This window comes from Akebia trifoliata, unplaced genomic scaffold (assembly GCF_017979445.1).
Source record: "Akebia trifoliata isolate Shusen 1 unplaced genomic scaffold, ASM1797944v1 Contig00564, whole genome shotgun sequence".
NCBI lineage: Eukaryota > Viridiplantae > Streptophyta > Magnoliopsida > Ranunculales > Lardizabalaceae > Akebia > Akebia trifoliata.
This window is the reverse complement of record NW_028237102.1, coordinates 16,035-30,941: the sequence shown is the minus strand read 5'-3', so window position 1 is coordinate 30,941 and position 14,907 is coordinate 16,035. Positions and strand designations below refer to the sequence as shown.

General features: G+C 31.9%; 1 protein-coding gene across 1 annotated transcript; it reads right to left on the bottom strand.

The window, feature by feature from the left end:
• Positions 1-232: 232 nt before the first annotated feature.
• Positions 233-13,050, bottom strand: LOC147381338 (beta-glucosidase 13-like). The gene is made up of 13 exons (XM_086430565.1): positions 12,834-13,050; positions 12,673-12,742; positions 9,336-9,394; positions 9,183-9,258; positions 7,708-7,785; positions 7,544-7,631; positions 5,666-5,918; positions 4,412-4,527; positions 2,889-3,106; positions 2,362-2,393; positions 1,613-1,715; positions 1,179-1,287; positions 233-574 (listed from the first exon to the last, which is right to left on the bottom strand). The coding sequence occupies exons 1-13, from the start codon at positions 13,023-13,025 to the stop codon at positions 406-408; spliced, it is 1,563 nt and encodes a 520-aa protein (XP_086286691.1). The 5' UTR covers positions 13,026-13,050; the 3' UTR covers positions 233-405.
• Positions 13,051-14,907: the final 1,857 nt, after the last annotated feature.

Sequence of the window (14,907 nt, the reverse complement as noted above, 5' to 3'; positions counted from 1 at the left end):
CCTAAACATCATTCGACAAGATATTACATATCATGCTTTTTATATTTAAGAATAGGGTATAATCTCTATTCATTATATATATATATATATATATATATATATATATAGATATGCTTTTTATATTTAAGAATAGGGTATAATCTCTACTCATTTTATATATATATAAATTTTTTTTTTTTAATGCAAAAAAGTCACATCAAACTCGAACTCTTGAAAGAAATATTTCCAAGCGAGCGGCTCAAGTCCATATAATCGAGCCTCATTATTATAATAAATATCACAACATGCATGTTTTTCTACATATAAATTATCATGACAGTAAGCTAAAGAAGCGAAACAATTACAGATATCCCTTGACCGATTTATTTAATTAAGACGAATTATGATAAATAAAACCAGTTGGTTTTATTTCTGAAGGAATTTCTTAAACCATAGGGAGGAATGCTTGGGGTAACGCTTCAATCCATTTTTGTAATCTACGTAGTTGATACCAAATCGAACTGTGTAACCATCCGCCCATTCGAAGTTGTCCAACAGAGACCATGCAAAATATCCCCTCAAATCGACACCTTTCCTGTAAAATTCCGAAAAGTTACATATATATTTTTACGATAATAATTGATTTCATCACTTTATATACATAAGCGGAGAGAGGGAATGGGTTGCATGGCCAAAAGAACCACCTATGTATATGGGGTGCACCTCCTTGTGGCATGCAAGATCTTATATATCCAAAGTGAAGGATTGAAACCCTCCTTGCACACCTCAATACATGCCACTACACTATGTGATAAAAGGGTAAATTAAACTCCAAGGTCGGTTGATTATTGCTAAATTCGACAAACCTTGGTGTATCATTTATCCCTTTTTCATGTAATAACGAAAGTCACAAGCCAAAGAATTAATGCCTAAAATATCTCATTTTTAAAATTTCCTTGAATTGTGGTTTATGTGGCATGTATATGGTGAGGTGCGGGAGGAGGGTTTTCAATCTCCACCCTAGGTGCAAACAATCTGGACTCCATGCAAAAATATAATCAGGTGCCTTATCAATCTAAGTTAAAAATTAAAGAACTCTAAAATAGTTAAATCTTTTTCTTAATCAAAAAAGAAATAAATCAAAATACTTTAAATTTGGGAGGTTCTAATATGTATCCTTTTAAAAGTTCAACACTTACTTGATAGCTTTATTAACAAACAAAAGATGGTGATAGTAGAAGTCTATCCTCATTTTGTCCTCCAAAGCTTCCTCTAGAGACAATGTACCATTATTGAACTCAGATACACCTGCAAAAGAACTCAATATATATTATTTCGGATTAAAACACAAAATATCACTTTTTAAATGATGTCTATGAGAAAAAGGGAAGTCTATAAGAGTGATGTTTATTCTTCAGATGAAAAAAGTGCATGTAAAAGGCGATTTTTAGACACCGATTTTTCCAAAACCGACATTAAAAGATTCAACATAAATTGATGTCTAAAATCTTGCACTTTTTTCCGTGATCCCTCCACTTGCAAAAAATGCACTTTAGATTCAAAATTGACGTTTTTTTAAAAGAAATTGATGTCTAAAGTCTTTTTTCTAATAGTAAAAGATACGAATTTTTACCATTTTCGGTAATGTAAATGGTTGGATTGTTATATTTTTTCTTGATGTAAAGGAGGAGATCTCGGATCCCTTTTGGATACACATAGAGCCAGTCTGAAGCAGCCTGCAAAATCGTTTAGTACTATATTTTAGAAGAAGAAATATATATGGTTATGGCCGGGTGTCAATGGGCCAGGTTGTTCCAGGTTTAATATAGACCCAATCTGGCCTGGTCATAAAAATTCAAATTCAGAATCCAAGGCACACATTATTTAAGATGATTTGGATTCAAGTCTTAGCCTAATTGCGTCTTAGCGGCCAAGTCAATGAGTATTTTTATCATTGATTGGTTCATGCAGTCCAACTCATGATCATTTGGCACTTAAAAGACCATTGTATATGTGATCAGTATAAGATCATTTTTACCAAAAATTAGTCCATTATGAGATGAGTCATGCTGGAGTGACCTTAAGATTATAGCTCATATTGCACATCCTCACGTGAAAGTGTGTCGGAACCATAGATGCTTTTTGACTCAAAGACAAGATGTGGCTCTGGAGAGAATTGAATGAAGGAACAAGGTTCGTTTCTAGCTCATCCCAACTCTTTCGGAAAAAAAAAAAAGATGATCTAGCCTTGGATTCATATATGTATAAATCCGAAGAAATCATGTAACACTAACACGTCTATTTTTCGACTTCTTCTACTTATTAAGATTCTTTTATTAGTTTTGTATTTTTATTTATTTATTTTAGTTCATTAATTCTCACCTTCACACCAATTGGGATACCATTCCTCACCCCTGCCAGAACAAAATACAATTGTTTTATTAGTTACTTTTACATACTAAAACATAAAACAAACATTCTATTAATGACAATATAACTTTAGTACTTGCATGTATATAGCAAACTCAGCACTTATGAGTCGAGTTGAGTGAGTCAAAATATATTTAATTTTTAAATATAAAGACATATTTTTAAATATTTATCATCAACAATATCTCATTGATAAATTACCAAGAATCTTGCAGTTAAAAAATATCAAGGGTATTTAACTTTAACATTACTTGCGATCTCGCTGGTAATTTATTAGCAAGATTGCTAATTATAAAAGTGCAACAATCTCGCTAGAAAACATGGCTTTGGAAATTAAAATGGACGATGTACCGGAATCAGAATTTCGTCATAAGTTACGCATGTTTACGGAAATTTCTCTTTGTAAAATTGGTGTATTATAATAAAAGTTGGTGTGGCAATATAAATTCTATTATATATTAAGTTAGATTTGTACTTACCAGTGAGATTAGCACGGAAATCTGTGAGATAGCTTACTTCAACATTATTACTAAAGGGAACACTACTTGCATAATTTGCAGTGTAGTAATTCAATCCAAGAAAATCGATCGATCCTTTTAGCACTCTTGATTGCTCTTTCGAAAATTTTGGTAGTCGACTCCCAACAAGCAGTTGCATACTTTTTGGATAGACACCTTTGGTCACAGGATCCATGAACCTATAAAAATAACAAGAAAGCCTTAGATCACCTTCTTTTGACTTAATTGGAGATTTTATTTAAGTTTACAAAAAATTAATGGTTGTCATAGTAAAAAAAAAAAAAAAAGGATTGAATTTTTTATTTTTTTTTCCAGGTATCCCCATACTTCGGGTGAGAGTAGTCCCACGGTTACACGCACCGACCCCTCGGAAAGTCCTACTTGCAACCGGTTGAGTCGAGGGTCAACCTGACCCTGGAGGGTGGCCCCAAGGAATTCATTGTTATGGGATTTTGAACTCTTGACCTACCCTTCTTGAGATAGGTTCTTATTATAGGGAAATGTTCAGCACCCTAAGTTTTACCACACACTTTAACAAACGTTTTTTGTCCTACATGGGTTAGAAGTTTTGGAATGGGCTGATTTTTGGTGAGGATGATCTCTATGATTAGAAGATCATCCTCCCCAAAAATCAGCCCATTCTGAAATGTTTAGCCCCATGTTTACACGTTGAAAAATTGTGGACCGTCCATTTTTTGCAAATCATTTTTGATGGGGTTAGAAGTTTTGGAATGAGCTGATTTTTGGTGAGGATGATCTCCTCACCATAGAGATCATCCTCACCAAAAATCAGCTGATTCCAAAACTTCTAACCCATGTAAGACAAAACACGTTTGTTAAAGTGTGTGGTAAAGCTTAGGGTGCTGAACGGGACCCCTTATTATATGAGTAGAAATAATTGAACAAACATTATGATTTTAAAGAAAATGTTATGTGAGAAAGATCTCATTTCTTGATCCACCAATTGAAATTATTCCACTTCAATAAATAAAAAAATGATGCTTAATTACATGTCCTAATTATTGCCTAGTAACCCTAACCCTCTTTTTCCTTTTTCGTAAAATCCTTAGAAACTTTATTTATTTATTTATAGTGTTCCTTCTTCTTCAAAGATAATCTACTATATATTCCTCTTTCTTTTTCTCTCTATTAGAAATCCTTGTCTTCTTTGATTTTAGGAAATATGATATATCCTAGAGATATATATTTTAGAGAGATGCTATTGCCACACCAACTTTTGCTAAGCCACACCAATTCCCATGTAAATCAACAAAGAATTGCACACAGTTGAGGTGGGTTAGCAAAAGTTGGAGTGGCAATAGTAGCTCTCATATTTTCATATTCCAATGTTGGGATTTCTTATTTTTTATTATTAAATATTAATCATTAATGTTTTTCATGATTCTAGGGATTGTGAGTTGTGACCCTTCAAGTGTTTTGGTGTGTGATAGTGAATAGTTGGTGGGGCAACGGAGGTTACTCACCATCCTAATTGGAAGTCAAGTGCTCGCTGAGCTGCATCATCGTCAGCATTGGCATTGGAGTAAGGAACAAACCAACTAGACACCAATGTAATTCCAATCTTCCCCCCTTGAGACTCCTGCACATATTATAGGGATAAGAAATATAACACAACACCCACTTAATTATATTGACATTTGGCTCCTCGAGATATGAAGTTAGATAACATCACCTGTTTATGACTTTTTATTTATTTTTATAACTGGCTATCGCCGTAAACAACATACCGAGCCTGTATCTTTGCCCAGTCCATAGACCATGGTCTTGTCCCAGGACTAGTCTCAGGGCACATGCAATGCCTACACATCACATATGCTAGGTAAGTGAGGATGTGCCCTTGCGGGTAGCCCTTGAGGAATTAATACTCATATTGAGCATCAAACTCATGACTTACAGGTATTAACCTTTTATCAGTCCAAAATTGCCATTGAGCCAACCCCTTCTGGACAACCCACACATTGTGATCGAACTCAGAAGAAGACGACTTGAAACCTTTTTTGTCATAAGGAGACATTGATCGAGAATTATCAATCGGATACTAGAAGATATGGTTTCTCGATTTAGTAAAGTTGGGATGGAGTTGTGTACCTCAAATGAAACCTTTGGCAAGGGGGAGACAACAAATGTCTAGACTAGGTACGTAAGAGGCAAACTTCCACTCTGATCTAACTCTTCTAAGTGCATCACATTAGGTGGGGTAATTGGCGATTGCCTAGCCCCTGACCCCACCCCGTGGTGTGCAAAGTTTAGGAAAAAATTACTAGAACGATGAAGTAAAATTGAAAATTTATCAAAACTGCATGAAATTAGTGAATTAAAATTTTTTTTTTAAATTAAAATATTTTCGTTAAAGTGAAAAGAAAAAATCTATTCTACAAAACAATAAACACTTTCCCCGCTTAATTTTAGTGAAACAGTTTAAAATAAGTTATGTTTTATAAAATTGTGAATTTTCTCCACACAAACAAAAATATTTTAATTTTGAAAATGATGATAAATTACCGATTTGGAAATTAACATGTATAGTGTGCCATTTTGAAAATTTTTAGTACATGTTTTGGTAAATGACCCTTTAGTATTTTAGCCATATAATAGTCCCTAAGTAGTTTAATCATAATGATATTGTGTACAAGAAACGCACACAAGATTGTACACATCTTGTCATCCAATCAACAACACTCGAAAAATCTCAACCATTCAAATGATCTGATGTTCACCTGGTATTTCTCCTTATAAACTTTTACGGCAGCGGCATGAGCCAAAAGTTGGTGGTGGGCCACCAAATACGGCTCCCTCCCTGAATCGCCAGCGCTACAATTTCCAACAGATTTAGAGCATCGCCCGGGCGCATGGATGCCAAAGGTGTATCCTTCCTGGCAGAAGGTTAATGGTTCATTTAAGGTGATCCAATGCTTCACTCGATCACCAAATTTCTTGTAACACAGCTCTGCGTAGTCCTTGAAATCATCCCTGCATATCAAACCAGATAGATCAATTTAAAAACAAAAAAAAAAAAAAAAAAAATTTATGTGTGAATAAAGATAGAAAAAAAAAAAAAAGAAAGAAAGAAGAGAGATCAAGTAATGTGCATTGTTGTTTGAAAATGCCATTAATGTCACATAGATGACATTCTATCATAAATACATTATTATTAGAAATGAAATGTTTGGAAATTAACTAGTCACGTTTGACCATTTTTAAATGAGTAAGAGGGTAACCCCAAGGGGTTGGCTCCTCAGCAAAGAGTAGGTCAAGTTTTCGAAATCTCGTGAAGCTATGAATTTCTTGGGGCCACCCTCCAGGTCCTGTTGACCCTTGACTTAACCTATTGCACATAGGATTTTTTGAGGGGGCGGTGCATGTGACCACGAGATCAGTCCAACTTAAAGGGTGGGGATACCCACGATATTTAAAATATATATATATATATATCTCGGTAAGAGGGTGAAAAGGTGAATGTGGAGGTTTTATTAGGGTATTTTAGAAACACCCCCTGTAAAATTGGTGATATTAGATTTACCCCATTGCAAAATGCAATATTAGGCTTACCCCTTAACCCTTAAGTCAACGTTGCGTATGCTTGATGATTTAACGATAAAATTTTGATTTTGATTTTGATTTTTTTCAAAATGCTCTTTAAATACTTAAATTATTAAATCAAAATTTTAAAATATCAAAATAAATCATCAAGAAAAAAACATTGTTGACTTACAGTCAAGGGGGTAAACCTAATGCATTTTGCATGACAGTAAACCTAATATCACTAATTTACAAGAGATGTTTCTAAAATACCTATTTTATTATGAATGATGATTTTCTAACAAAAAAGTCTTCACTCGGTCAATACTCGACTGACATGTCATGAACACGAAACCATTGATCTGTTTTCTTAGGACACACAACTATACATCTTTTATGGGGATTTGCAGTTGTTTATCCAAAGGAAACAAATCTATGGGGGTCAATATGGTAAAAATCAAGAAAATCGAAAATCACGCCACCCTATAATCAAGCTCGTTAATTATAAAAATTGCAAAACTATTTTAAAATATAATCTTCAAACACTAACACTTTCCTTACTAATTTAGTAAGATTTTATGCCTACTAAAGGTCGTTTTGCTCAAATGGATTGCCACCTTGGCAATCCAACACCACAACTCTCTTGTTTTCATGGAAAAACTCTGTTCTAAAAAAGAAATTCTTTTGATCTTGAACCAAGGTTTCGAAAATTGACAGCTACGAACTTCCACCTATAACTCTCAAATTTAAAATTAAAATACAACAATGAAAATAATTTCTTTTGAATATTTTTTTTCTTTTTTCAAAGTTCATAGAATTTTATCATCTACTACACTGAGGCATCAGATCATGGTTTTGGTTGCCATAAGTTGAGCCCAAGGACCCATAGCAAGGGTGAAATCCTTAGTAATTTGTAAGGCTAGTCGAACTCATCTGCAAAAACTGTTTAATAAATATATTTTTTATTTAAGCCCTTTTGATGGTTGAATTTTAAGATGGGGTCCACTTCTTGATGGTTTTGATCCACTGTATCGTCACCGTATACAGCCATCACTAGTTTATGTTAAGTTACTTACGCGACACGTGGACTTAAAAAACCACCATATTCGTCTTCCAGAGCTTGGGGAAGATCCCAATGATAGAGAGTCACAAAGGGCAGAAGACCTGCGCATGATAACCAGAAGATCAGAGACATAGGCTCATGATAGCAATAGATGAGTGTGTGAGATTGAATGATGACCGTTGGATAGGAGCTCATTGATGAGATTGTTGTAATATTTAATGCCTTCTTCGTTTACTCCCCCACTTAGCTTTCCATCTGAGAAAATTAAAATATTCAAAAAAGATCAACTAAGGTGTTATTTATTTAACTGAAAAAAATAGGTGCTAAACTAAAACTTATAAGTTCTAAATTTAAGCATTAAATTCGTAAAATTATATTTGTTACACATTGTTGAAATTAATAAATTATCTTTTTTACCCTTACAATCATATTATACATTGTTTGCATGTTTCAAATATTTATTTCTTATCAAACATAATAAAATATATTATTTCTTATAAAATTAAAATAGAATTCATTTTTAAATAATAAGTAATATTCAAAATTTTAATTTCAAATAATAATTTTAATTTCTAAAACCTCACAAATTTCAAATTAAAAATAACAATACTATACAAATCACCAAAATTTGAAATCAACATTAAAAGAACTTAATTTTGGATGAATAATTTTCGATGGAAATGAAGGATGTGTAATTATAAAAGCATCCCATGAATTAATAAGGGCAACCCACATCATAGCCAAATTTTTTTGGTCTTATATGGGTTAAAGTTTTTGGAATGAGCCAATTTTGGGTGAGGATGGTCTATATGGTCTAGATATCATCATCACCAAAAATTAGCCCATTCTGAAATTTCTAACCATGTCAAATATGATTTTCGAAAAAAAAAAAAATGAAAAATTTACGGTTCTTGAATTGATTTTGATAGAGTTAGAAGTTTTGGAATGAACTGATTTTTTATAAGGATGATTTCCTCATTGTAGATACCATCCTCAGCAAAAATCAACTCAATCAAAAACTTTTAACCCATATAAAATAAAACAATTTGATTATAGTATGGATTCATTAATTTGTGAGATGCTTATATACTTATCCATGAGATATAAGAGGTAATATTTTTTTAAGCATAAGAGCATACTTATTCATATCAAAATAAATGAAAGGTATACTTATCCATGCCGAAAAAAGTGAAGTACTTACCGCTTCAACATAAAAATTAAAAACAAAATAGTATTGGTTTTTTATTTTTTAGCAATAAACGCTAAAAAATAGTGCAAACAACCAATACCACCTAAATATACATAGAGTCTCGTGACTCGGCAAAATTTTGACTCAACTAGTTTGAGTTCTCTTCACTTGAGTTGTATATCGAGTCCAACCAAAATCAAGTGGAGTCGACTTGATGAGTTCTACATCATAGATTACAATATATAAATGAAATTACTAATTAAAAAAAGTAGATCAGATGGGCCAATTTCTACTTATTTTGTGTTTAATACATGATTTCGTTAATTGGGTTGTTACATATAAGAAAATATTGATATGCAAATAGAATTATTTATTTATTTAATTATTATGTTTAGCATTAATAATTCTAAGATCCAATGGTGGAGATCAATTTTTGAGTTAAAAAAAAGGAAGAGTGTCTTACTCGGTAAGATTCTGGACCAAGAAATGGAGAATCTATAAGCATCCAAATTCATTTCCTTCATAATCCCTACATCTTCCTATAAAATCCCACACATTTATTAATTACAAAGCCAATTCATAAAAATAAATAAAAAAAACCTCAAACTCTACATACCTTGTATCGATGATAAGAATCAATGGCTACATCTCCATTACTTCCATCCTTTATTTTGCCTACCACACCATAAATTATCTCTTTAAGTTGTAATTTTAATTTTCCATTTTCAAATTCAAATGTCTCAAGGGTACGTAAATATTATAAATAATTGATTCAATAATTTTGGCAAAATATTAGAAGTCATAGACTCGCAGAAGACAAGTTTAAAGTCTCTCGAGGTTTCATAGTGGAAATTTCGTGAGAGTTTTTGCCACTTTGAAACAATAAGTTTCACAATATTGCAAAAATCTCGTGTGATTTTTCTTTAAAAACTTGGAAGGTTCCACTAGAAAGAGTTTGGTATTGAATCGTTTGATCTTTTCCAATCCTTAATTGGTTTGAGAACCTGATTTAAGAAGTTTAACTGTTTTAATAATTTTCTTTATTTTCTTTTTATCCCATTCACCCATGTTACCATCGAGGTTATTATTGTAATAAGAATAATGATAATCTTATTCTCTTTGTATGTTTCCTTCATAGAATAGTAGATCATTTACTTCAAGATACATAAAAATAAAAATTTATAATTTTATGAACTACCAGGTTAGAGAGCGTACAAATTAAAGACAGTCACAATTCTGATAATAAACATCAAAGTACACTAAATATCACAAATTTTGACCATTTCAATGGTGTCAATATTATTTCGACGGTCAAAATATCTTTATAATATTTTAATCATTCAATTTTTTCTTCACTTTTTCTGCATACGACATAATCTAAAGGAAGATTTCTCACTCCCTTAGAAGTAAAATTCAAATAGCTTAATAAGATTATATACATATATCACAAAAGTCAATAATCTCTCCATAGACTAATTGCAACATTTAGAAAAATAAACCACCTCTATTCGATAATTTGTTTATAGTCATCATCAACAAAGTCTTATTCCAAAAATTTAGGATAAGCGGACCAAAATGAAATAAAGGATCAAGATTCATATTAAGGGATGACAATTTTTAATTATTTGTCAGTCACGTGACTTGACCTTTTTTTTATTTCCTCGAAACTTGGCTGACCAAACTTGACCCATAGTTATTTGGGTTAAATTCGGTTGGCTCACAAATTTTCTTCTATATACATAAATTATAATAGTTGCACGATGAACTTGAATTTGGTTGGCTCGCAAATTTTCTTCTACATACATAAATTATAATAGTTGCACGATGAACTGGCCTTATAATTAAATGGCCTAATAATACATCCCAAAGCAGACCGACAACAAGTCAGGCCGAAAAAAGGGGTAAATTCAACACTAAGATCCATTGAATTTGGTTAAATCCAAGTAAATTCGACAGATCTTGTCACCGAATTTACCCCTTGTTCACATAAATGATCCATTGAGAGCTCTAGTCCGACGTATGGGTATTCTAAAGATTTACTCAGCTTGAACCCGACCCGTATAATAATTGTATCAAAATCTTTAATCCGAATCCAAGCTGTTTAATGAACATGTAACAGGACATAGTCCGGGTAACCTGTTTAACAAACAGGTTGGATCGTGTCGTGTCAAGGTTTACATGCATAACTCGTGAACACAACACGATTACAACCCAAACACAAATACAAAAACGATGACAACCCAACGACTATTATAACCTACCTGTATCCACCAACCTAACTACTATCAATATAAATTACACAAAACATAAGCCAAGTCGTACAAGCAGAAAATTATATGAGTTGTACACAGATCAGATTGTATGTAGATCAGCACGACAAGTACTTAATGACACAATAATTAAACGGATTAGATGAGTTTATGTCCCCAACTCGAACACGTTTGTTTAATAATCTGGTAAGACTGGTTGATACGATTATGACCAAAACAATAATAGCCTCCCAAAAACACACGCTAACTTGGTGTCACTTTCGAGTCTTGTTAGAATTACCATCCCTAACTGATTGTCATCTAAGTCAAGATATATCCTATTATATGTTGAGTAGTCAACAATACCAATCCTCTTTCATCATCTGTATCTAGAATTATATCTCATATGACGACAAGTGTCGGCATAACTTTATTTGTTACCTGATCTCATGCTCAAATCTGTTAAAGAGATTGTATAATACATATAATATGAAATTTCTTTTGACCTCAATTAATAAAGAAAATTTATTTAAATTTTAAAAGAAATTAATTAAAATTATTAGTTAAAACTTCATCTTTTTTTTTTGGGTCTCTCTCTACCTTTGAGACCATTCTCCTTCCCAAAAATGATATGATACTCTACATTGTGCTAGACCCAAGTATCCTTATGTTGAGTTGTGATAATCGAACTCACCCCTCTGACATGCTTCCCCATACTCTCCTGGTGTGGCATGTGCATAGAGCATAGATTTTCTCGGGATACACAATTGCATATCCTCATAAATTTGTATAATTATGTATCTCGAGAAAAAAATATGTGATTCTATACATATGCCATGCCAGGAAGAGTGTCACAATTTTTTTTTTTTTTTTGAGAGAGGTGTGTGTGTGTGTGTGTGTCAAAAAATCATGATTTCTATGATATGAACCATGAAATGAAGGCATTAATTAAAAAAGAAAGGGAATATTATAGGGGAAATAACAAAGCAGGCGCGCCATGTATTTTACAAACTTTATTGAAACAACCAGTTTTCTTGAAGAAATGGTTAAATACGTTAGAGTATTAGTTATGGAGCCTAATAAGATTTACTATAATACATCAAATTATATTTTAGGATTTGTCAACTACTAACGGATCAAATCATACTAATTAGACTTAATGTTAAAATATGATTTGATTTATCATAGTAAACTTTATTACAATGCTTCATATCTAATATTCTAACAAAGGGATGTTATTCTAGCTATCACGATCCATGAACACGATTCGAAAACGACACGAAATTGTTGAATTACATCTTCAACTAAAGAGCACATATTTTTATAAATTAGTGAATAGAAAATATTGTAATCCAAAAAGTATTAGATTTATTACAATCCACAAACACGAATTGAAAATAACACGAAGTCATCTTCTCATGTAGAAGGGGGTATTATGATCAATCAAACACAATTTTGGATAAAAAATTGCTTTTCACCAAACATTATTACTTAACATCTAGACTGGAAAAAATACCTTTTTAAAAAAAAATATTATTTTTAAGATGAACTTCTCATCTTAATTAAAGGGTATTATGGTCAATCAAACACAATTTTGAATGCAGAAGCTGATTTTCATTAAACATATAAAACATCTGGATTGTAAAAAAGCGCTTCTTAAATGTCGTGATTTTTATAAAAATTGATTCATAGAGAGAGAGAAACCTGGATATTTATGAGTGAAAGTATCCCATATACTTGGGCCTCTGCCACCTTCATTGGCTGCACCTTCATACTGAAATACCATACACACGTACTAGTATAAGAGCACCACACGTGTGTGTTTAATAGATTCTAGATTCTTCCACAACAACAACAACTCATACCTGGTAAGAAGATGAAGCTGTCCCAAAAATAAAACCAGGTGGGAAGCTACTCCTGTTGAACGGAATGGAGTTATGATCAGCTACAACGGTTCCCGTACCAATCAACAACCCACCAATACAAGCAACACCATCAAGAAACTGACTCGAATCCCCATAATTTTTTTCAGCTTTGAACTCTCCATGCTTAATCATCTTCTATTCTCCCACTATATATAAAGAGCCAGACACCATTTTTTTCAATTTAAAAAAAATAAAAAAATAAAAGAAAAAGGAAAATGACTAAATTGTCCCCCCCAACCTGCCCCCAAAGAATTTTCAAAATCTACTAAGACAGTGTTTGTTTGCGCTATTTTTCAGCGTTTATTGCTGAAAAAAGTTAAATTCAGCACTTTTTGTCAAAATAACGTGCGTTTATTTACTCTTTATTTTCAGTGTTTATTGCTGAAAATAAGTGAAAAAAATTCAGCACTATTTTGATGCTGAAAAAAAGTGTTGAAGCGATAAGCACTTTGCTTTTTTCAATATGGACAAATATACCCTTCATTTTTTTGAATATGAATAAGTATACCCTTATTCTTAAAAGAATATTACCTCTTACATCCCATGGATAAGTATATAAGCACCTCACAAATTAATAAACCCACACCATGACTAAATTATTTTGTCTTATATGGGTTTAAAGTTTTGGAATGAGTTGATTTTTGATGGGGATGATCTCCTCATTAGTATATACGCACCTCACAAATTAATAAACCCATACCATGACTAAATTATTTTGTGTTATATGGGTTAAAAGTTTTGGAATAAATTGATTTTTGATGATGATGATCTCTACAATGAGGAGATCATCCTTACCAAAAATCAACACATCCTGAAACTTTTAATCCTATTAAAATAAGTTCAAAAATCGTAAATCGTCCATTTTTTTTTTTTTGAAAACTATTTTTGACGAATTAGAAGTTTCAAAATTGATTGATTTTTGGTGAGAATGATCTCTAGACCATATAGACCATCCTCACTAAAAATTTGCTCATTCCAAAAACTTTAACACATATAAAACAAAACAAAAAAAATTGGTTATGGTGTAGGTTGCCCTTATTAATTCATAGAGTACTTTTATAATTACACATCCTTCATTTCCACCGAAAATTATTCATCCAAAATTAAGTTATTTTAATGTTGATTTCAAATTTTGGTGACTTGTATGACATTATAATTTTTAATTCGAAATTTGTGGGCTTTTATAAATAGAAATTATTATTTATAAATTGAAGATTTGAGTATTATTTATTATTTAAAAATGAATTGTATTTTAATTTTATAAAAAATAATATATTTTATTGTGTTTGATAAGAAATAGGCATTTGAAACATGCAAACAATATATAATATGATTGTAAGGGAAACAATGACAATTTACCAGCTTCAGTAATATGTAACAAACATGATTCAGCATTTAAACAAATAACTTTTTCAGCACTTAAATTCAGCGCTTAATGTTATTCAGCACTTATTTTTTTCAGTTTAACAAACGGCACCTAAGATTTATAGCTATTGTAATAGATAACAACAGCGGATAATGACTAAAATGTCCAATTCCAATTTAAGGTTGGGGGTTGTTAACCAATGATTGGATGTAAATGAATCTTCTCAACAATCTCCTATTTTTTAAGGAGTCGTGTTATCCAAAACTAGTGGGAGTTGTGTTATTTAGGGGTGCAACTTGGTTCGGTTTGATTCGATTTGAGGTAAAATTGGAACCAAACCGACATAGGTCGGTTTCACTAAATAAGAATCAAAACCAATCCAAATTCTATTGGAACCAAACCAACCCAAACCAAATTAAAGTCGGTTTGATTCTACGGATTGCAAATATTCTATAAATTGTAAGTAATATTTTTTAATGACAGAACAAACATAAAATTTCATACAATAAATCATAAATTTATCCATAAAAAGTCATTAGTTTATTCATAAAAGATGACTAATCTATGTCCTAACTCCTAAAATAATTTATAATTATTATTATATACATATATATATTTATTATTGCATAGGGATTCAATTCTCGGTTT

What these genes read in the sequence shown, in the direction of transcription:
- LOC147381338 (XM_086430565.1), bottom strand. Translation starts at nt 13,025, where the DNA reads ATGATTAAGCATGGAGAGTTCAAAGCTGAAAAAAATTATGGGGATTCG. An exon ending in ATTCTTATCATCGATACAAG is followed by an intron (nt 9,259 to 9,335) that starts GTATGTAGAGTT and finishes GGGATTTTATAG; the next exon opens with GAAGATGTAGGGATTATGAA. An exon ending in TTTGTTAATAAAGCTATCAA is followed by an intron (nt 575 to 1,178) that starts GTAAGTGTTGAA and finishes GGAATTTTACAG; the next exon opens with GAAAGGTGTCGATTTGAGGG.